This window comes from Schistocerca cancellata, chromosome 9 (genome assembly GCF_023864275.1).
Source record: "Schistocerca cancellata isolate TAMUIC-IGC-003103 chromosome 9, iqSchCanc2.1, whole genome shotgun sequence".
NCBI lineage: Eukaryota > Metazoa > Arthropoda > Insecta > Orthoptera > Acrididae > Schistocerca > Schistocerca cancellata.
Window position 1 is genome coordinate 512,263,485 of NC_064634.1, and position 21,617 is coordinate 512,285,101.

The window sequence follows — 21,617 nt, forward strand, 5'->3', positions numbered from 1 at the left end:
TGTCATTTGAACTGATATTCTGACTTCGCACCTACAGAAGTATCGTCAATAAATGTAATTAAAGGCTTTCTACGATATTTTTATATGTGTGGCACAAGAAAAATGTAAGGAAACATAGCAGGGCATTCCTCAGTGGCGACGTCTCTCTGTTAGAACATGTACTATTCAGGCAAGCTTTCGAGGAAAGTTGGCAGTTGACGCATTGCCGTGCTTCAGAAGCTCTGAGAAGATTTAAATTTGATGGGGTAAATCTCACGGATGTTTAGTGTAATGTATACTTTTTAATATGACTTTCGTCATTATTACAAGGTCTGATGATTACAGGAGCAGAAACACATTATGAAATAATGTAACAGAAGAGAAATGATTAAGTGACCTGGTCTCTATTATCTGTAAAAGATGAATAAGTGGTCGATATTGATATCATTACTGGACGAGCAATTTCTCAGCTGGACCAGGAAGAAAGGAGAACGACGGATTTTTTATTTTTTCGAGGAAGTGTCTCAGCATCAGTTTGCCTGCTGTTTAGCCAAGACACTGACCAGACTGGTATCTGATATTTGTTCTTTCTGTACATAACCCTGCGCATCAAACACCGCCCCATCAAGCTAAAAAAAAAGTAATTACATATCTCTTACGTTACAACATTGCATTCGTTTTTATGAAGGGTAATGAAGCACCAAAGAGTGCCCGCATGCGACTTCACAATGTGCTGCCCCTGTACGTGCAGCAACCTCGGTGTCTAGATGTAGGATCATACATCGGAGGGAGGTGGTGTGGCTAAGGTTGAGGAACACAGACCTGTGATCTCTGAAACAAACGACACGGCTGTATCGATCCTCTTTACGGCTGCTGAGGCGGAGGAAGTGGCTCCTTATAGTTATAGGCTCCTATCCCCCTGTTCCCTGACGCGAGGGGACCCACCAGTGGGCAACAATTACTGTGTGCTGCACATCTTAATAGGGTATGTTAAGGTATAAGGGCTGTAACTGGCTTACCAGTTGATCAGTCCTCTATATTAGGAGGTGGTTAAACGAATGTCTGTTCTTCTGCGTAGTTTATGAGGTAGAAGATTTCACTGTGTCTTCAGTGTCGCTGTCGCATCTTATTTTTTTGTCTGTAATTAACGACTTAGTTGTCCGCCTCCCGGTAGCTGACTGGTCAGCGTGACGGATAGTCAATCCTCTGGGGCCGGATTCGATTCCCGGCTGGATGGGGAAATTTTCTCAGCCCAGGGACTGGGTGTTGTGCTGTCCTCATCATCAACCTACCATCCTCATCGACTGCAGGTCGCCGAAGTGGCGTCAAATTGAAAGACGGGCACCTGGTGAAAGGTCTGCCCGACGGGGGACCCTAGCCATACGATTAAATAAATAAATGACTTAGTTCCCTGTTAGATTATTTTAGCTATTGTGTAGTTATAGTCTGTATATTTTAACATTAGATTTTTCAGAATTCTTACGTAGTAAATCTTATGTGTTGTATTTTCCTGTGGGGAAGTACGAGTGTAAGTAGTGAAAAAAGAAATGAGCGTCAGATCTCCATATTTTCCTTTTTTGTTTATCCACATTTAGTCTCAAATCACCTTAGTATTATCGCTGATGATCTCTGTGACGAGAGTCCTTATACTGATAACCACCAACCAAGAAAGGAAAGTTAATGTTTGTTTTCATTATCTGAAACTATATACCATTACCGTATCATCACTGTCTCATTGAGAATGTTAGAAATTTAATAGTAATTCAGTATACAACATTATTTCACTAAAAGAAAATGTCCACATATTTCGTGAGCTACATTCTGTCTTCTGAAATTACACATCACGAAAATTTGAGGCTGGGTATTTTTATTCATTCGCCATTCTCGTTTCTGGGATCACTAACTATTGTGTAGTGCATCAAGGAACAGCAGAATCTTCAGTGTTTCTGGAGGTTTCTTGCATAAATAAATGAACACCGTGACAATAAGTACCTTGAAGGAAGTATTAATTTATTGTAATTTACATCATTTATAAACTAAACAGAAATTAATTTGTATTTTTTGTTAGAATACAAACAAATGTGAAAAAACTTCTACAACTGGAATACCAAATATTATTAGTATCTTATAATAACTACATCATGAAGTAGATACCTCGGAATGTGCTTCTGCCAAATATTGGCAAATCACCTGTATAAGATTAAAAAGCTACAGTATGCCCACTAAGGCCATTAGTGAAAGAATTTCAGAAAATCTGTGAAGGAACACCTCTGAAATTCTTTTGAGTTATAAAAATAACACACCACTCTTGCTTACTGGAGTGCAGATACTTCACTAAAGCCAGTTTTAGTTTCGCTCAAGTATTCACTCAAGGTCAATCGTTCATGAGAGTATCCTTGACTACTCCCATCACAGGCAGAAATGTTTCGCTAAAGATGGTTGCCCATCAGATAAAGTACTAGCAAATGAATCAGTCTGCTTTGCACAGACACAAAAAGATTCTGTCGTTGAGTTACTCTGGCAAAATGATATAAAAATGCTTTATGTAGATCACCTAAAAATGTGTAAGGTAACAGGAGATTTATTATATTTCTCTTTCGAAATTTTGTATTTTGTTACTGTCAATCTTTAGACGCATGTTTATGTCGACAGAACTCACTGTCTTTTACATCCAATGGTGTTAACTAGGCTGAATTTCACGTCATACATTCTAAACGCTATTAATGACTTGGCTCAACCAATTAAAAATATTGGACATTGTGAATCTACATTCAGTTCGATCAAAACATTTGCCAATGATTCAACAACACATTTCACAGAAATTTTGTAAACTTTATGCAGTGTTAATAAAGTCTTCTCATCAGCTATATATTTCTTAGTTCATATTAAAAATTCGAACAAGCAGAAAAATGAAGGCACATTCTGCTACAAAAAATGGACATTATAACTGTCATTTGGTTGATAAAACCGATTGCCTAATAATGCGGATCAGGAGAGACAATGCCTCTCAGGTGTTACACTGAAAATGGTGACACACTTCGCTAGAAATGTCTTTTACGTGACTAATCTTTTTTCACTGTCTTCATAGCATTTTAATATTGGTGTGGTAGTTTAGTTGTTGTAAATAGGAGGCCTAGCATCAGTCTAGGCGAACAAAAGCTGAAGAAATGAGTACAAGGTATAGCTCAACGGGTATATTGCTGTGGGTAGCGTCTGTAATCAGTGCTAACTGCTGACATTAATTCAGTCATCTAAAATGAAGTGTTTATTTTAACAAGATCTTATGACTAATTTGCGTAGTATTTCTCTGTCACACGACTCTGATGTACGTGGTTGACGGTGATCCTGTAAGATGGATCAGACGACCATATTATTTTACGCCTTTCCCCGTGATTTCGTCGATGGTTTCTGACATGTAGTATTTCACTTTCCAGTGAATTTTACGGGATGCAAAGGTCTAAAAGACATTCACTGAACCTCGTGGGACGGAATGAAAGCTTTTTGCATATACAGGGTGTAATGAGTATATAAGTGCCGATTGTTTACATGTGGCGTCGTAATATGTACACACATCAGTGTGTCGGCTGTTTTTTCTTTGCATCGATCAGTCTTCCCACAAACATGTTACAAACTTTACGACCTGATGTTTTCTGCACGGTCGTAACGGCACTTGTAAGTGGATTACGGCTGTGAGTATAGACTAACCATTTTGCGTTCACCGCGCATGGAAAAGTAAGAGTTAATGGTTTCCTCTTGCCACACCTACACGGTGGTACTAACGAAACTAAAAACACACGACTTGTAATGTTTATAACTGTAAGAATTCAAATGAGGTCAATACAGATATTTGCCTCAGTAACAAACAGAAATATCTGCACTTATTCCCGCTGCCCCTGTATTACAAGCACACAAATCACCAAGTTAGTACTAAGTCGAAAGGATTTCACCTGGCTGGGATGAACACAACATTAAATTAACAGGCATTATGGACAGAGAAAGCACTTCCTCTCAATTGATTCGAGTACTGGAGTTTGCCACTATTCTGGTGTTACTTGACCGAGAGGACATTGTAGATATCATCGGTAGCCAGAATAATCCCATTGTTGGTAATACTTTGGTGAGTGTGCTGGCGGAGCCGTGGCAGACCCAGTGATAGACAGAATAAGAGTTTGCATCCCAACCGGATTCATCGTGCACAGTCAATCGTTCACTAGTGCGACTGGATTATGGGAACATATTACATTGCCGTGAATAGTGAACATAAGTAGCACGTTCTCATGAATACCCATTGCTCGTGGTGCCAAACACGGCAACGAACAGGCGTCTGCTGTAAATGTTAGGTACTACGGATGGTCAGAATAAACGCTGCCTCGGGAACAGACTTGACTTTTCAGTGGCTAGTAGAGTACTCTGAATAGTAACAATGTGTTAGGTACACTGAGCATATAGAATAAATACAACGAGTTAAACTGTGCACATTGTACGTTGGTAGCATAGTACCAGTATTCCTGGGCAATTCAGTTAAGGTGCGGTCTCCAACGATTTCATTGTACTTCGTTGGCACTGCACCGCTGATCCTCGATCAGGAAACTGCTGTAGATCCCTCAGATATTGAATAAGTCCTCCCTGACGGAAAGTAATGTTTAAGGTAGTCACAGGCCCAGTCATGGCGGGTACTGCAGGTACAGACAGGTAGCCCTCAGTCCTCGACACACCCTCCGGGTATTGTCGTTGGGCACTGCTGCAGCTGACGACAACACTAGGCATCTCGGACAGTCAGAGTGAAGGCTCCAGCGACACCTGGAAGTGTCTGCCACGTCCGCCGAGAGGCTACGGCGCGGCTGTGCTGCGTGCTCGGCGTCAGTGCCTGCCGAAAGCGCGGCCGGCGCAGTGCTGCTGGAACCAGACGGTGTGGCGGTAGTCGGGCTCGTAGACGTCGGGGATGAGGGCGCCGGGCGCGGCCGGGTGGCGCACCATGGAGACGGAGGCGGCGCCCAGCGCGGCGCGCTCGAAGTCGATGAGCTGGCGGAAGAAGGCGGCGCTGGGCCGCGCGGCGGGGCGGCGGGCGCGCAGGTGCGCGAAGGCGGCGCGCAGCGGCAGCCCGCAGTGCTTGACCAGGTGCGCCAGGCACAGCGCCGCCGACCGGCTGACGCCCGCCACGCAGTGCACCAGCGTGCGGCCGCCCGACAGCCGCTCCTGCGGGCACCAGACCGGCGCGTCCAACAAAACCACTCTGCAAGCCACCTCATCACGTGTCGCCGAGGGTACTCCCGGTACCACATTCCCGATATTTCAATATCAAATACACTACTGGCCATTAAAATTGCTACACCAAGAAGAAATGCAGATGATAAACGGGTATTCATTGGACAAATATACAGGGTGATTCAAAAAGAATACCACAATTTTAGGAATTTAAAACTCTGCAACGACAAAAGGAAGAGCTAAGCACTATCAGTCGGCGAATTAAGGGAACTATAAAGTTTCATTTAGTTGTACATTTGTTCGCTTGAGGCGCTGTTGACTAGGCGTCAGCATCAGTTGATGCTAAGATGGCGACCGCTCAACAGAAAGCTTTTTGTGTTATTGAGTACGGCAGAAGTGAATCGACGAGAATCCGCGGGAAACAACTCAGTATGAACGTGACTCGCCTAAGGTGAACGTTTTCTGTGCCATTTCAGCCAATAAAGTTTTTGGTCCCTTTTTCTTCGAAGGTGCTACTGTAACTGGACTACAGTATCTGGAGATGTTAGAGAATTGGCTGTTCCCTCAGCTCGAACAAGAAGCACAACAATTCATATTTCAGCAGGATGGAGCGCCACCACATTGGCACTTATCCGTCCGTAACTACCTGAACGTCACCTACCCGAGGCGATGGATTGGCCGCCAGGCAGCCCGTGACAGAGCACTTCATCACTGGCCTCCAAGAAGCCCTGATCTTACCCCCTGCGATTTTTTCTTATGGGGGTATGTTAAGGATATGGTGTTTCGGCCACCTCTCCCAGCCACCATTGATGATTTGAAACGAGAAATAACAGCAGCTATCCAAACTGTTACGCCTGATATGCTACAGAGAGTGTGGAACGAGTTGGAGTATCGGGTTGATGTTGCTCGAGTGTCTGGAGGGGGCCATATTGAACATCTCTGAACTTGTTTTTGAGTGAAAAAAACCTTTTTAAATACTCTTTGTAATGATGTATAACAGAGGGTTATATTATGTTTCTTTCATTAAATACACATTTTTAAAGTTGTGGTATTCTTTTTGAATCACCCTGTATTATACTATAGTTCAATTCTTATATGTTGGCGGCTCGCGCATGCCCGCCCAAACGCGGGAGATTACTGCGTTGCCAGTTTGCAAACGACGCACGCGCCAAGAGAAGCAGCGCCGTATTATACACTCCTGGAAATTGAAATAAGAACACCGTGAATTCATTGTCCCAGGAAGGGGAAACTTTATTGACACATTCCTGGGGTCAGATACATCACATGATCACACTGACAGAACCACAGGCACATAGACACAGGCAACAGAGCATGCACAATGTCGGCACTAGTACAGTGTATATCCACCTTTCGCAGCAATGCAGGCTGCTATTCTCCCATGGAGACGATCGTAGAGATGCTGGATGTAGTCCTGTGGAACGGCTTGCCATGCCATTTCCACATGGCGCCTCAGTTGGACCAGCGTTCGTGCTGGACGTGCAGACCGCGTGAGACGACGCTTCATCCAGTCCCAAACATGCTCAATGGGGGACAGATCCGGAGATCTTTCTGGCCAGGGTAGTTGACGTACACCTTCTAGAGCACGTTGGGTGGCACGGGATACATGCGGACGTGCATTGTCCTGTTGGAACAGCAAGTTCCCTTGCCGGTCTAGGAATGGTAGAACGATGGGTTCGATGACGGTTTGGATGTACCGTGCACTATTCACTGTCCCCTCGACGATCACCAGTGGTGTACGGCCAGTGTAGGAGATCGCTCCCCACACCATGATGCCGGGTGTTGGCCCTGTGTGCCTCGGTCGTATGCATCCTGATTGTGGCGCTCACCTGCACGGCGCCAAACACGCATACGACCATCATTGGCACCAAGGCAGAAGCGACTCTCATCGCTGAAGACGACACGTCTCCATTCGTCCCTCCATTCACGCCTGTCGCGACACCACTGGAGGCGGGCTGCACGATGTTGGGGCGTGAGCGGAAGACGGCCTAACGGTGTGCGGGACCGTAGCCCAGCTTCATGGAGACGGTTGCGAATGGTCCTCGCCGATACCCCAGGAGCAACAGTGTCCCTAATTTGCTGGGAAGTGGCGGTGCGGTCCCCTACGGCACTGCGTAGGATCCTACGGTCTTGGCGTGCATCCGTGCGTCGCTGCGGTCCGGTCCCAGGTCGACGGGCACGTGCACCTTCCGCCGACCACTGGCGACAACATCGATGTACTGTGGAGACTTCACGCCCCACGTGTTGAGCAATTCGGCGGTACGTCCACCCGGCCTCCCGCATGCCCACTATACGCCCTCGCTCAAAGTCCGTCAACTGCACATACGGTTCACGTTCACGCTGTCGCGGCATGCTACCAGTGTTAAAGACTGCGATGGAGCTCCGTATGCCACGGCAAACTGGCTGACACTGACGGCGGCGGTGCACAAATGCTGCGCAGCTAGCGCCATTCGACGGCCAACACCGCGGTTCCTGGTGTGTCCGCTGTGCCGTGCGTGTGATCATTGCTTGTACAGCCTTCTCGCAGTGTCCGGAGCAAGTATGGTGGGTCTGACACACCGGTGTCAATGTGTTCTTTTTTCCATTTCCAGGAGTGTAGTATAGTTCGGAAACTTGCGTTTAGGGGGGAGCGCTCAGTTTATGAAGTAAAGCCACCACGGCCGCATTAACCTTTACGCTGCTACAGAGACGTGCTCCCCGCATTTTGTCATCACTGTACTGCTCGCCTGTGGAGACACATGGTGTTCCGACTGCTTTGACACACTTATCATTCGATTTCACAAAAACTATTTGGCCCAAAAATTTTATTTTTACACATATTCTTGACTGATACCCCCCCCCCCCCAACAAATGACTCAATTTTGTTTCGATGTTCAACGCAGTTATTGTACACCATTAAATGTAGTAAACCATTGCACGAAATTTGGAAGAGTTTGCAGAGGTAAAAGTCCATAGCGTATACTTTCCACATGGTCGATTTTAGTTGCCACAATGTTGAGAATGAAATGTGGACAAGATACCTAAATTTCGTATAAAATCTACTATATAAGAATATCTCATTTAATTTAAATACCAGATAGCTGTTGTATGCAATACTGAGAAATATTCCGTCTTTCGCGACTGTAATAAAAGTTTCATTTACTCCAGGCGCGTTTGGCTTTATTTTAAATTCAATCAAAAAGAAGTAGACAAAATACATTAAACAAAACTGTGGACATACAAAAACATTAGGAGTTGAATATACTGTGTATCAGTGAAGTGCTCTGAGCTATGCCAAATATAATTTTTGTGTGTGGCACAAATGTTGTGTGTGACACAAACGTTGAATATTGTGTTACCGCAGCACAAAACTACGAAAAGTGACATGGCAATGGAGCAGACAAAATACTGAAGATTATAATGAAGAGACAAAACACTAGAAATTTCAAAAATATACATTCAAACAAATAAATTCATGAAGTAAGACACTTCGATATTGTTTTTAAATAAAGAAAATCTAAAGCACTGAACAAGGTTTGAACTCAGAACTTTTCGCTTGACAGCCAGACACTTTTTTTTTTTCCCTTAAGTGACCTCATTTTTTGTTCGTTGTATCTGCTCGGGGCGGATGTTGCAAGACACCTGTTTCAGTTCGTTGTTGATCTGTTAACTCAGTTTTTTTATTACAGAGGGCAGCTAACCCTCTGACCGAACACGCTGAGTTACCGTGCCGGCAACACCTTAACCATTACGCTAACGCAGCTCGCAATTGAACAGTGCTCCCGGAGGACTTTAAAAAATTACGCAAAACACCGACAAACACTGTTGTTATGTAACTCTTCAGGCTTTCCCGGCGATCTAATGACATCTTGGGTTGTCGGGTGTTCTGCCGGATATCAGCGTCGTACTTGCACGATATTTCGGTCACGTAGCTCGAGACCTTCATCAGGTGCGACCTGAGACTGCTCCTCGAGTGGACCTGGTCCAGTATTTATGCCTATGGCCTTCCCCCTCCACCAACGGCTGCAGGCGCTTCCTCTGTGGTCCGCGCCCATTCCCTGCGACCTGTTGGAGCGTTGCTGCTCCGTTTTTTTACTCAACGCAAAACACCCGGAGTGGAACTCCAGGGTCACCACCATCAGCGGCAGACGGCTTCTTCGGGTCGTTAACAACCACGACGCCGTGGTGCTGGGTCCCTTCGACCCGACGCACTACCCGGCGCGCGGCCGTCCCGACGTGCTCGACATCGCGATTGTGAAAGGGGCAGCTCACAACGCGATCGCGAGCACTCGCTGTGCCCTATCGTCTGATCACCTGCCAGTAATTTTCGACCTGGACACAGACGGCATGGCGCCTCCTGAGCACCGCAGCGCCCGCCTCAACACCGACTGGGCGCACTTCCAGCAGCACCTGGCGGAGACGGTCGCAGCCACACCAGATCCTGACGAGGAGGGGGTGGATGCAGCACTAGCAGCATTCACCCACTACACACTTGCAGCGGCAGATGCCGCGAGGACAGCGGAAGCCGAAGGACAACTCCAAACAGCTTCCGCCGGACATCTTAGCGTCGATCAGGGAGAAGAACCGGGTTTTTCGTGAGTGGCAGATCACGAGAAACCCCGCCACCAAGCGGCTGCTAAACCGCTTGCGCCGGGAGATTTCGGCGGCCGTCGGCCACCACCGTAATCGGGACTGGGCTGGCAAAATAGCCACGCTCAGGATCGACGACGGAAGCGCCTGGGCCATGACCAGGAGCTTTCTGCGCAATGGGCAGCGCATCCCGCCGCTTCAAGTTGGCCGCGAAGTTGCCGCAGAGCCGGACATGAAGGCCAGCGTGCTCGCGGACACCTTCGCCGAGAACTTCTCCACGGTGGACGATGTGGTCGACGAAGAGACTATCCAGGAGGTGCAAGAGCGTCTTCCGCTGTACCTGACCCATCAGGAGGCGGACGACGTCATCGAACCAACCACCGCAGAGGAAGTCCAACACCACCTCAACGTCCTACAGCCCAGGAAGGCGGGGGGTTGCGACAAGATCGACAACGCACTGCTGAAGAAGCTGCCACCGGAAGCAGTGCGTATCGTCACAGCTATCTTCAACGCCATCCTCCGCACCGGCACCTACCCCGACGCGTGGAAACACGCAGAGGTGGTCGCCATTCCGAAGGCTGGCAAGGACCCCAGGCTGGCGCAGAACTATCGCCCGATAAGCCTACTGCCCTCCCTCTCGAAGACCTTCGAGAGGATACTCGCCAAACGGCTACAGCGCCACGTCAGAGAAGAAGGCCTGCTTCCTGACGAGCAGTTTGGCTTTCGCAGCGGGCATTCGACGCAGCACCAACTACTGCGACTGGTGGAGCAGGCGATGGGGGCCCTGGAGCGTCGCGAGTACCTTGGGGCGGTACTCCTCGACGTCTCCAAAGCCTTTGATAGCGTGTGGCACGACGGCCTCCTGTATAAGCTGCTGGAACAGGGGGTGCCCGTGCCGCACGTCCGCCTTCTCCAGTCCTACCTGCGAGGGCGCACGTTCCATGTGCGTGCAGACGGCGGCATGTCGACGGCGCGCCACATACGTGCTGGAGTGCCACAGGGGTCCGTCCTTGGCCCCCTGCTGTACTCCCTCTTCACCGCAGACGTCCCGAAGACGACGCCGAGGGTTCATCTGGCGCTCTACGCCGATGACACCGCGCTGTACACGCGCAGCATGAGCGCGCAGCTGATGCGCCGCCGCCTGCAGCTCGCCTGCAACGAGATTGGAGCCTGGGCCACCAAACGGCGGCTCAAGTTCAACGCCGGGAAGAGCCAGGCGGTGGTGTTTACCCGCCGCCGCATACCCGACGCGCTGCCGCAAGTGCGGATCATGGGAGGCCCCATCCCGTGGTCACGTACTGGAAAATACCTCGGCGTCACCTTGGACAGACGCCTGACCTGGGTTCCACACATCAGGGAGCTGAGGGGCCGGGCGCTTGGACGGATGCGCTCGCTTTACCCCCTCCTCAACCCCACGACGACACTGCCAACCCACTGCGGCCTCACGCTGTACCTAGCACTAATCAGGCCAGTGCTGGAGTACGCGGCCGTGGTGTGGGGTAATGCCGCCGACACTCACGTCCAGACGCTGCAGCGGGTGCAGAACAAAGCCCTTCGGCTGGCGCTACACCTGCCAAGGGACTACGACACCCGTATGCTTCACGACATCGCGGGAGTTCCGATGCTGAAGCGCCGCTTCCGCGCGCTCGCACGGACCTTCTACGAGTCGGCGAGGACATCCAGGAACCCACTGGTCAGTGGACTGGGAAACCAACTCCACTGGCGTCCAGCGACCAGATGGCCAGACCGGTTGCTGGAATAATTCCAGGCAGCCACAGAGGACGAACAACATTGTGAATAAGAGAAGACGAACAACAAGTGAGGACCACATCCATCCAGAGATTATAACACGCAGGAACAGCAGTTGACCTGCTTAACCTGCTTTAAATCGTGCATGGAATTGCACGTGAGTCTCACACGGCTGCTCCGTTTTCCGTCCGATGCGGTTCTAGGTGTTCCCTCTGCGGTCCGCGCCCACTAAACCCGCTCCTGGGGCTTTCATCTACGGTCTGGAGTACCAAGCGTTCCCCCTGCGGTCCGCGCCCGCTCACCACGACGCTCCAATTGAAATTCAATAAAGCAAAAAAAAAAAAAAAAAAAAAACACTCGAGGAGCAGTCTCAGGTCGCACCTGATGAAGGTCTCGAGCTACGTGACCGAAATATCGTGCAAGTACGACGCTGATATCCGGCAGAACACCCGACAACCCAAGATGTCACTGTTGTTATGATTACGAATTACTCACGTTTCGTCGATGTACAATACGAAATAAACAATTACAGCTGTTCTTTATTGCGAAAAAGCGGTTCGTAAGAATGATACAAACACCTTTCCTTGCTATTGCCTGAATTAGGAGGCTTATTGCTTGTTTGGTTTCATTAATTAATAGAATATGAAGCAATTGGTATAAAGAATGCCTTTTCCAACCATCCTATAAAATAAAGTCTGCTATCAAGACATTGCTTTTATTCAATTACTTTATTTATGACCGAATGTTTCTAAAACTGAAGACACTCGTCCGCGCTCTGCACTGCAGTCGAGCTCTGGCAATGTCGATCTCTGTTCATTGGCTGACTGTGTTTTGTGACGTCAGATGCGCAGAACGAACCTAAACTCGGCCGCCGTCGTAAATGACGCGCGCTATAGAACTGACATGTGATAACATTTTCACGGCATTTGGGTGCATAGATCCTGATAAATCAGCACCCAGAACAACCACCTCTGGCCGTAATAACGGCCTTGATACGCCTGGGCATTGAGTCTAACAGAGCTTGCATGGCGTGTACAGGTACAGCTGCCCATGCAGCTTCAACACGATACCACAGTTCATCAAGAGTAGTGACTGGCGTATTGTGACGAGCTAGTTGCTCGGCCACCATTGACCAGACGTTTTCAATTGCTGAGAGATATGGAGAATGTGCTGTCCAGGGCAGCAGTCGAACATTTTCTGTATCCAAAAAGGCCTGTACAGGACCTGCAACATGCGGTCGTGCATTATCCTGCTGAAATGTAGGGTTTCTCAGGGATCGAATGAAAGGTAGAGCCACGGGTCGTAACACATCTGAAATGTAACGTCCACTGTTCAAAGTGCCGTCAATGCGAACAAGAGGTGACCGAGACGTGTAACCAATGTCACCCCATAACATCACGCCGGGTGAGTCGCCAGTATAGCGATGACGAATACACGCTTCAATGTGCGTTCACCGCGATGTCGCCGAACACGGATGCGGCCATCATAATGCTGTAAACAGAACCTGAATTCATTCGAGAAAATGACGTTTTGCCATTCGTGCACCCAGGTTCGACGTTGAGTATACCATCGCAGGCGCTCCTGCTGTGATGCAGCGTCAATGGTAACCGCAGCCGTGGTCTCTGAGCTGATCGTCCATATTGCTGCAAACGTCGTCGAACTGTTCGTGCAGATGGTTGTTATCTTGCAAATGTTCCCATCTGTTGACTCAGGGATCGAGACGTGGCTGCACGATCCGTTACAACCATGCGGATAAGATGCCTGTCATCTCGACTGCTAGTGATACGAGGCCATTGGGATCCAGTACTGTGTTCCGTATTACCCTTCTGAACCCACCGATTCCATATTCTGCTAACAGTCATTGGATCTCGACCAACGCGAGCAGCAACATCGCGATACGATAAACCGCAATCGCGATAGGCTACAATCCGACCTTTATCAATGTCGTAAACGTGACGGTACGCATTTCTTCTCCTTACACGAGGCATCACAACAACGTTTCACCAGGCAACGTCGGTCAACTGTTCGTGTATGATAAATCGGTTGGAAACTTTCCCCATGTCAGCAAGTTGTTTGTGTCGCGACCGGCGCCAACGTTGTGTGAAAGCTCTGAAAAGCGAACCATTTGCATATCACAGCATCTTCTTCCTGTCGGTTAAATTTCGCGTCTGTAGCACGTCATCCTCGTGGTGTAGCAATTTTAATGACCAGTACAGTAATGATTCAAATGGCTCTCAGCACTATGGGACTTAACGTCTAAGGTCATCAATCCCCTAGAACTTAGAACTGCTTAAACCTAACTAACCTAAGGACATCACACACATCCATGCCCGAGGCAGGTTTTGAACCTGCGACCGCAGTGGTCGCGCGGATCCAGACTGCAGCGCCTAGAACCGCTCGGCCACCCCGGCCGGCAGTAGTGTATCTCCGCGATTTAAAACTCTTCTCTTGTAATGTCTGCCAGTGGAGTTTGTTTAGCACCTCCGTAACGCTCTCTCGGCAGCTAAACGATCCCGTGACGAAACGCGCCGCTCTTCGTTGGATCTTCTGTCTCCCCTCTATCAGTCCTATCTGATAGGAATCCCAGATACATGATCAATACTCAAGAATCGGGCGAAAAAGCGCCTTACAAACCACTTCTATCGGAACTGCTTGGTTCGCTACTCGGAGAGACAACAGTTAAATAGTAAGATAATTGGGTGTTAAAGCACATTTAAAAAACGTATAACATGAAAGACTTAAGAAAACGATACTTAAAGTTAAATATAAGGGACAAGCATCTCACCCATTTGAAATAAAAACGCGTTAAACGATCGTTCAGTATAGAGGACGTCCATTAATTACGCTAGCTGAGAATGCGGGGGAAGGAGGTGGTATAAGGCAAAATCTCACCAAATCTCATTTAAAACGGGAAGTGGACAATGAAAATCTCACATCAACTTTTTAGTTCACGGAATACAGGATACAGCATATCACTTGGTTTTATGTAATTAATCCCGAGCATACACAGTATGGAACTCTTTATGGCCTCTCTGGACTGAACCGAGCGCTTCACAAACGGGCATGCCTCAGATTCCCCGATTTGAAACAAGCATATTTCGAATTCACTCGTGGAATTCTATCCCGCACTGATTGAACTCAGCCGGCCGGAGTGGCCGTGCGGTTCTAGGCGCTACAGTCTGGAGCCGGGCGACCGCTACAGGCGCAGGTTCGAATCCTGCCTCGTGCATGGATGTGTGTGATGTCCTTAGGTTAGTTAGGTTTAATTAGTTCTAAGTTCTAGGCGACTGATGACCTTAGAAGTTAAGTCGCATAGTGCTCAGAGCCATTTTTGATTGAACTCAGTGCGTGTCAGTCAACCAGCTATTCGTGACATTCTGCAAAGCATGTAATGCCGATGTTATAATGTTCAACACCAATTTGTGTCAAAACTTTCACAACGCTTGTGTTAAGCCGCTTGGAGCGCACACGTGCAAACAAAAGCTTCGTCATTTGTGGAAAGAAGCGAAGTGAAGTTCACCCACAAGAATCCTCTTAATCATTATTCAAATTAAGAGACGGGAAAGCAACATAATCATACAGTTCAAAGTAAGATAGAAACAGTGTTGTCTTTCTTCTGTAAAGTAAGTAAAGAATCAATGACATGTAACGTACATAATATACCAATAAAAGCTCAACTGTTTAAGGGATCCGTCGAAAGGTTAATACTATTTTCGTACAGCCTTCTTGACTGTCTATCCGCCTCTCTGTATGAATATTACTCAGGACTGGCATGTTTAAAATACTATTTTGAATCACGTGTTGAAAACACTGATAATACACTGCGTAGTTTTATTAAAGTGTCTTAATAAATGCTTGGAACTAATTTTAAAAATTTTATTTTTACGTGTCTTTACCCACCTACGGGTATACCTCACATGAAGGGGATGGGTGGGGAGTACCACCACACCTCATCAACGGGGGAAGGGCACTCCAGATTTTAAGAAAACCTCTCACATAGTTAATGGACGTCTCATTACCGTCTTTACTCTTTAATACTGCTTTAAAAAAAACTTTGTATTTACTATTTAACTGTGTTTTATAAAGATATTGCATGCATTTGACATTTGGAGCTAAGACGTTACAGAACTGCACCAGTAACTCAGGCGAGGAAACCAAATGAAACTAATGTAAACTGCGTCGCTTTTTCAGGCGATTTTGCGGTACTTTCAGATAATACTCCAGAAATAGTTACTCAAAGAAATCTTCAAGAAAAACAACAAAAACAACTGTTCTTAAAACTTCAGCTGAAAAAGTAAAATTCGTGACAAATATAAAAAAATGCTCAAAATTCACAGAAACACAAATAAACAAACTGGAATGAGTTAGTTAATTTGCACCTTGGTGAAACTAGACGGAACAGGAAAATTAGCAATAGATGCAAGAGTTTATACAGCAGGAAGAGCATATAGTTTGATAAAAAATATCTGCAGCAAGAAATGCGTATCCCGAAAACAGAACTAAAATATTAGGACACTGTGCTAAGACCAGGATTTTTTAAATGGTGTGATACTTAACGATGAACTATATGCCGGACATAATAGAGGTGCTTTAGTGACGGATTATTAGAAAATTACTGGCGCAATATAAACGACAGGTAGTTTGAAAATGAGAAATTTAGAGGAGGTCTGCGAAAATATAGAGAAAATACCAGAAGAAATGACAAAGCGAAGATTAATGGTCTTTGGTTAATTCTAACGGTGAATGTCAGCAGGCTAACGATACAAATATTTCTGTATTCCTGGGATAAGAAATCGAAAATAGCATGGATTAAAGAAATAAGAACTAGAAAGAAACAACAACGTAGAATCAGACACAAGCAACCATTTTAAGACTAAAACACTAAACTTGTAAGGCTTTTAAGATAGACGAGATAAGAAATCGGAAAGAACAAGGACACAAGAAAGAGAAACACAACATGGTGAGAAAGTGAGAGAGTGCAGGGAAAGAACAAAAATTGAAGCTGTTGCGTGAACCCAGTTGGTCAGAACGAGGATAGAAGATTAACACGCTATTCAGAGTCCTTCAATATTAAACAAATTGTAGATGACCCACACGTTGTAGTGAGAAGTCAAGATTTAGTTTCTTATTGACTCAAACAACTTACGTCTTATAACAACTCAAATGTCTCTATTTTATTTCATCATCTTCAGTAATCTTTAGACTCCATTCATTTTCTGTTTTTAATATGACTGTTGTCTGTCTCTCACCTGCATTGGGTAAGTGTTATATAAGCTGTGGCCGTGAAGATCTTTAACAACCACAAGTCACATTATAACTAGATAATCTCTGGCAGATTTCCCACGAGCGCAGGATGGGAACGCCAAACTTTGACTGAACGGAATGTGTTATCTGTATCGATCTACAGCTAGCGGTGATCATTCCGTGGTGGCAATGCATTGATGCAGCCTCTACTATTATTTATTTCCAACGGTTCTTGTTATTTTTTAAAATTTATCTTTATTTGACCGGATATTTAATTTGGTAAACTAGTAACGATCTGTTCATTTATGAACATTAACAACTAGTGATATAGCTTGTGATAATACGTCATTTAATTGCATTTAGTTCAAGTGTTTTGCATTATCTCACGACAAACTACTATACTATTTGAAGTGATATTTTTCAGGTGTATTGCGACTGTTTTGCTTTTCGTTTCTGGAAATTTACTTTCCTAACACCGATCGGATCAGCATCTGGTACATTGTATAAGGAAGACAAATGGTTCAAAAATGATTCAAATGCCTCTGAGCACTATGCGACTTAACTTCTGAGGTCATTATTCGCCTAGAACTTGGAACTAATTAAACCTAACTAACCTAAGGAAATCACATACATCCATGCCCGAGGCAGGATTCGAACCTGCGACCGTAGCGGTCGCTCGGCTCCAGATTGTAGCGCCTAGAACCGCTCGACCACTCCGGAAGAGAATGTATTTTCATTAACACATCTGGAGCTACAACTTGTTGTGCTGATATATGGGATTTAGAAGTAACCTAGGAAAGAAGCCCAAGGAAACCGATGCACCATTTAGCACTTTAGGCTGCTTCGTCTGTTCACAGAGCTGCACCCAAACTCAGATTGAAACCTTGCTAACTAACGTTTAAGGAATGGGCTAGATTGCGCCCAGCAAACGGAACCTTCACAGTCAGCTACAACACCTGTGTTACGTACGAAACACCGTGTCAGTATAGAGGGTGTCCCAGAAATACTGTGGTAAATTTCGAGTAGTTGTAGGGGATGTCTTGAGGACCAAAATGAGGATAGGAACCGGTGTCCGGAAACATCATGTGACGACGCTACAGAACGTCGAAGTTACATGCGCCTGCGCCTGCCACCAGGCTATACATTTATCAGCAAACGTATTCATGGGAGACGAGAGCTTTCTACACAGCAGCTAGCTCCATCGTGGCAATCGGTAGAGATCACTGAATAACAAACAACATTGCGAGACGTTCCGTCTACGGTCCGTAAGCGTACAAAGTCACGTTTGCTGCGGAATGGGCGGCCTAGCTGCAATCGCCAGCGCCTATGACGTCGATGCTCTATACTATCTTGCATGGCATGAGTTCCTATCCTCTATTTGTTCCTCAAGACACCCTCTAAAACCTCTCGAAGTGTGTCGCAACGTTTCTGGGACATCCAGTAGGTATGTTAATTAGCAGAGTGGGCGTAACAACCTTGTCTCCGGAAACGAATCGAAGTTTCCATTTATTCTGACGAGCCCTCATCAGTGAGGTCTACTCAGTTTGGTTCTCCCTCCACAGAACGCTCTTCCGCCCTGCTTCCACCAGTAGTGTACCTTATGTGCTTTGAAATCGGCGTCATTAAAAATGAGCTGTAGGCCCACTATTTTGCAATTGAAATATATTTATGGCTGCCAAAGGAGATGACTGCGGGTGGTCAAAAAGGACAGAGAAGCAATTCCGCGAAAACAGAGTGACAGAGAGTTAAATAACAAGAGCTTTGCTCGACAGTGAAGTGCAGGCAACACAGTTGTTTCGATACTTCCAGTGAGTGGCGTCATCAGAGGCGACGTAACGCAGTGCCGCTGCCACAAAGCGGCGGGTTGCGTCAGCGGGGCGGCCGGCGGCCTTTCAGTAATTTGTCCTCAGTCATTTATCTGGCCTGGCGCTGCCCTTAAACGGCTGCTTCTGGTCCAGCAGGGCCGTCGCCGATGGCATTTCCCCGCACTCGTACCAACACTCTGGAAGGAACTGTTGGCATACGAATCTGTTCACTTTGGTTATTTGCCTTTTCTACACACCATAAATGAAATGGACTCCCTCAGATTACTCGTACTACTATGTTACACTTCCTCAATAGAAAATATGCCAACCGTCAATTAGATAATTTCATTAAATGTGTGCATGTCCGAAGGAACATTTCATCATATTCAGAGTAACTCTGGTACTGTAATATCGTAATTGTGTGACTGTGTTTTGACCTTCAGCTACGTTTAATTTTCTTTTTCCGGATGGTGATTTATGCTACGGGGGGTTGACTGAAAAGTAATGCCTCCTCATTCGTAACTGTTCGCATTGGTATGCGCCAGGTACTGACTTCTTCCGTAGCCTCTTCTCTACAGCTCCAGTTGGCGAGAAGCCATAGCATTGAACGGCTGTGTTGTTACAGTGTAAAGTATGGTACCCTGCGCAAACGGTCGGTCAATGCGATTATAGCAACGTGCAGTCATTGTATTCTTTAGGTCAGAATGTGTCACCCCAAAGGAGATTCATCAGAGAATGAAAGCAGTTTATGGTGATTGTGTTGACGTGAGTACTGTGCGTCTTCATTCTCGTAACGCAAGAGGAGTTCCTGGCAAATTTCAAGCCCGTGCGCTTTCATTTCAGGAGTCAGCATACAGGGTACGCATAGTACTCCTGCGCAGAGTTCCATATTTCACAGTGTATCAACACAACCGTTCAATGCTAAGGCTTCTCGCAAACTGGAGCTGTAGAGAAGAGGCTGCGGAACAGCCAGTACCTGCCGCATACCAATGCTGCCAACTGTTGAAGAGTTACGAATGTGGAGGCATTACTTTTCAGCCAACCCTCGTATATCCAATTGCTTCTGTCTCTCTCGCTTTCTCTCTCTCTCTCACCCACTAAAACACATACACGCATGCGCGCACCCCCCCCCCCCCCACACACACACACACACGTACTATAAACGTGTTTAAAACAGTGTCACATATTCCTACAGGAGATAGCAGTGGTCAAACTAGAAGAAATGTTCCTTTAATGACCTGTTGAGCTATGGCCGAATCCGTCCTCTTACACCTAACTGTCTGCCACACAAAAGTAGACACTATAGGCAGTGATACATGTGGCTACCACCCATCCTGCCACATGCTTCAGCCTTTCTTAGCAGTGAATCGCGCTCTCTGTCAAATACACCCGGCTCTATTCGGACTGCGTTGCATACATTACTCACACGTCCCTCCAACATGCGCATACTGCCTATGGGCTTAGAATATACCAGCGCCTTTAAACATAACCATAGCTATAAATCCAACGGGTTCAGCTCTAATGAAGGGGGGCGGCTGCGCTACAGGACATCTTCGGCCAATCCATCGCCCGCCAAACTTTTCGGTGAGGTTCTGTACCGCCGCAGGGTGTGGGTGGGGTAGCGGCCCGTCGTGCCCAAAGCACAGTCGTTGTCTCTCTGCCAGGGAAACACTCTCCAGCTGCGCTGACAATTCATCGCGCACGAATCATGGTACACAGCACCTCTTAATCTGTTTGGTGAAGTGTATGGCACTATGAATCTGCCATCGACAGTTCCAACCCGTATACTGGTAGTCAAGCGAACCTGATGTCTCATCTCTGTGACTGCTCAATGACTTGCATGGGCCCACACGTGCGTGTTGTGGAAGTTTACTATGCCGGCTCTTGTGAATGCTGCCTACGACGCCGAATACTACACATTTCTTGTCGCAAGTAAGACAGGTACTGTTTTCCGGGCGTATCACAACAGAAACTTCCCTTCCAGGTTTGATTAATACTACATTTTGGAAGAATATGTGACACTTTTTAAACAGCGTGTATAGTTTGTAATTACTGTAATGATGGTTGTGTATTGTATATATTGGCAGGTTATGAGACATGTAACTAACGAATGTTATCTGTTCCATATTTAATTGGCACTTGGAGTGAAATCTCGTGGCAATCATGGGAAAGCACGAAACTAAACAGCCGCCTCAGCTCCAAACAGCAACCAAACAAGACCAGCATCTACTCATATCTTCTCTACACATAAATTAAAGCCTCTGCCGCATTTTTTGTCGGTATGTGGAAGATTACAGTAGGAACTACTGTAGGTATTTTGACACGGTTACACTAATGGACAGAATGATCCACGAGGAAGGTACGTGTGTGTAACACAATTCCGGGCTACCCCCAGACAAGACGTTCTGTCACAGATACGAAGCGTCGCCACCATATTGACATATTTTTTGGAGTTCCGTATTTGAATTGGTAAAAACGCAACCCTTATAGGATCATTGTGAGCGTGTCACCTTACTAACTAATTTTTCGCCAAAAGCTACCGAACTAATTTAGGGCATTGCTCATTATAAGCGGTATCTATTTTATACAAAAGTCACGCATTTGTTGTAAATTACTTACAGTGTATATTGAACGTTGTGATTTTTCAGTTCAATGTAATTCGACCTGCCTTACAGGTAACGTTCTCTAGCGTACGCCAATGACTTCGTAATGTAATACGATTACATGGCTATATATCAGCATAAGGAACTTTTAGTAAATACACTCCTGGAAATTGAAATAAGAACACCGTGAATTCATTGTCCCAGGAAGGGGAAACTTTATTGACACATTCCTGGGGTCAGATACATCACATGATCACACTGACAGAACCACAGGCACATAGACACAGGCAACAGAGCATGCACAATGTCGGCACTAGTACAGTGTATATCCACCTTTCGCAGCAATGCAGGCTGCTATTCTCCCATGGAGACGATCGTAGAGATGCTGGATGTAGTCCTGTGGAACGGCTTGCCATGCCATTTCCACCTGGCGCCTTAGTTGGAC

At 46.4% G+C, this 21,617-nt stretch overlaps 1 protein-coding gene across 1 annotated transcript in view; it reads right to left on the reverse strand.

Moving 5' to 3' along the window:
* Positions 1–1,964: 1,964 nt before the first annotated feature.
* LOC126101539 (dual specificity protein phosphatase 14-like) overlaps positions 1,965–21,617 on the reverse strand; it is a gene marked incomplete at its 5' end in the record, with an annotated part of 35,644 nt that continues 15,991 nt past the window's right edge. Inside the window, one exon of the mRNA XM_049912178.1 lies at positions 1,965–5,175. Within this exon, the coding sequence (XP_049768135.1) occupies positions 4,840–5,175 (336 nt within the window). The remainder of the gene's footprint in view (positions 5,176–21,617) is intronic.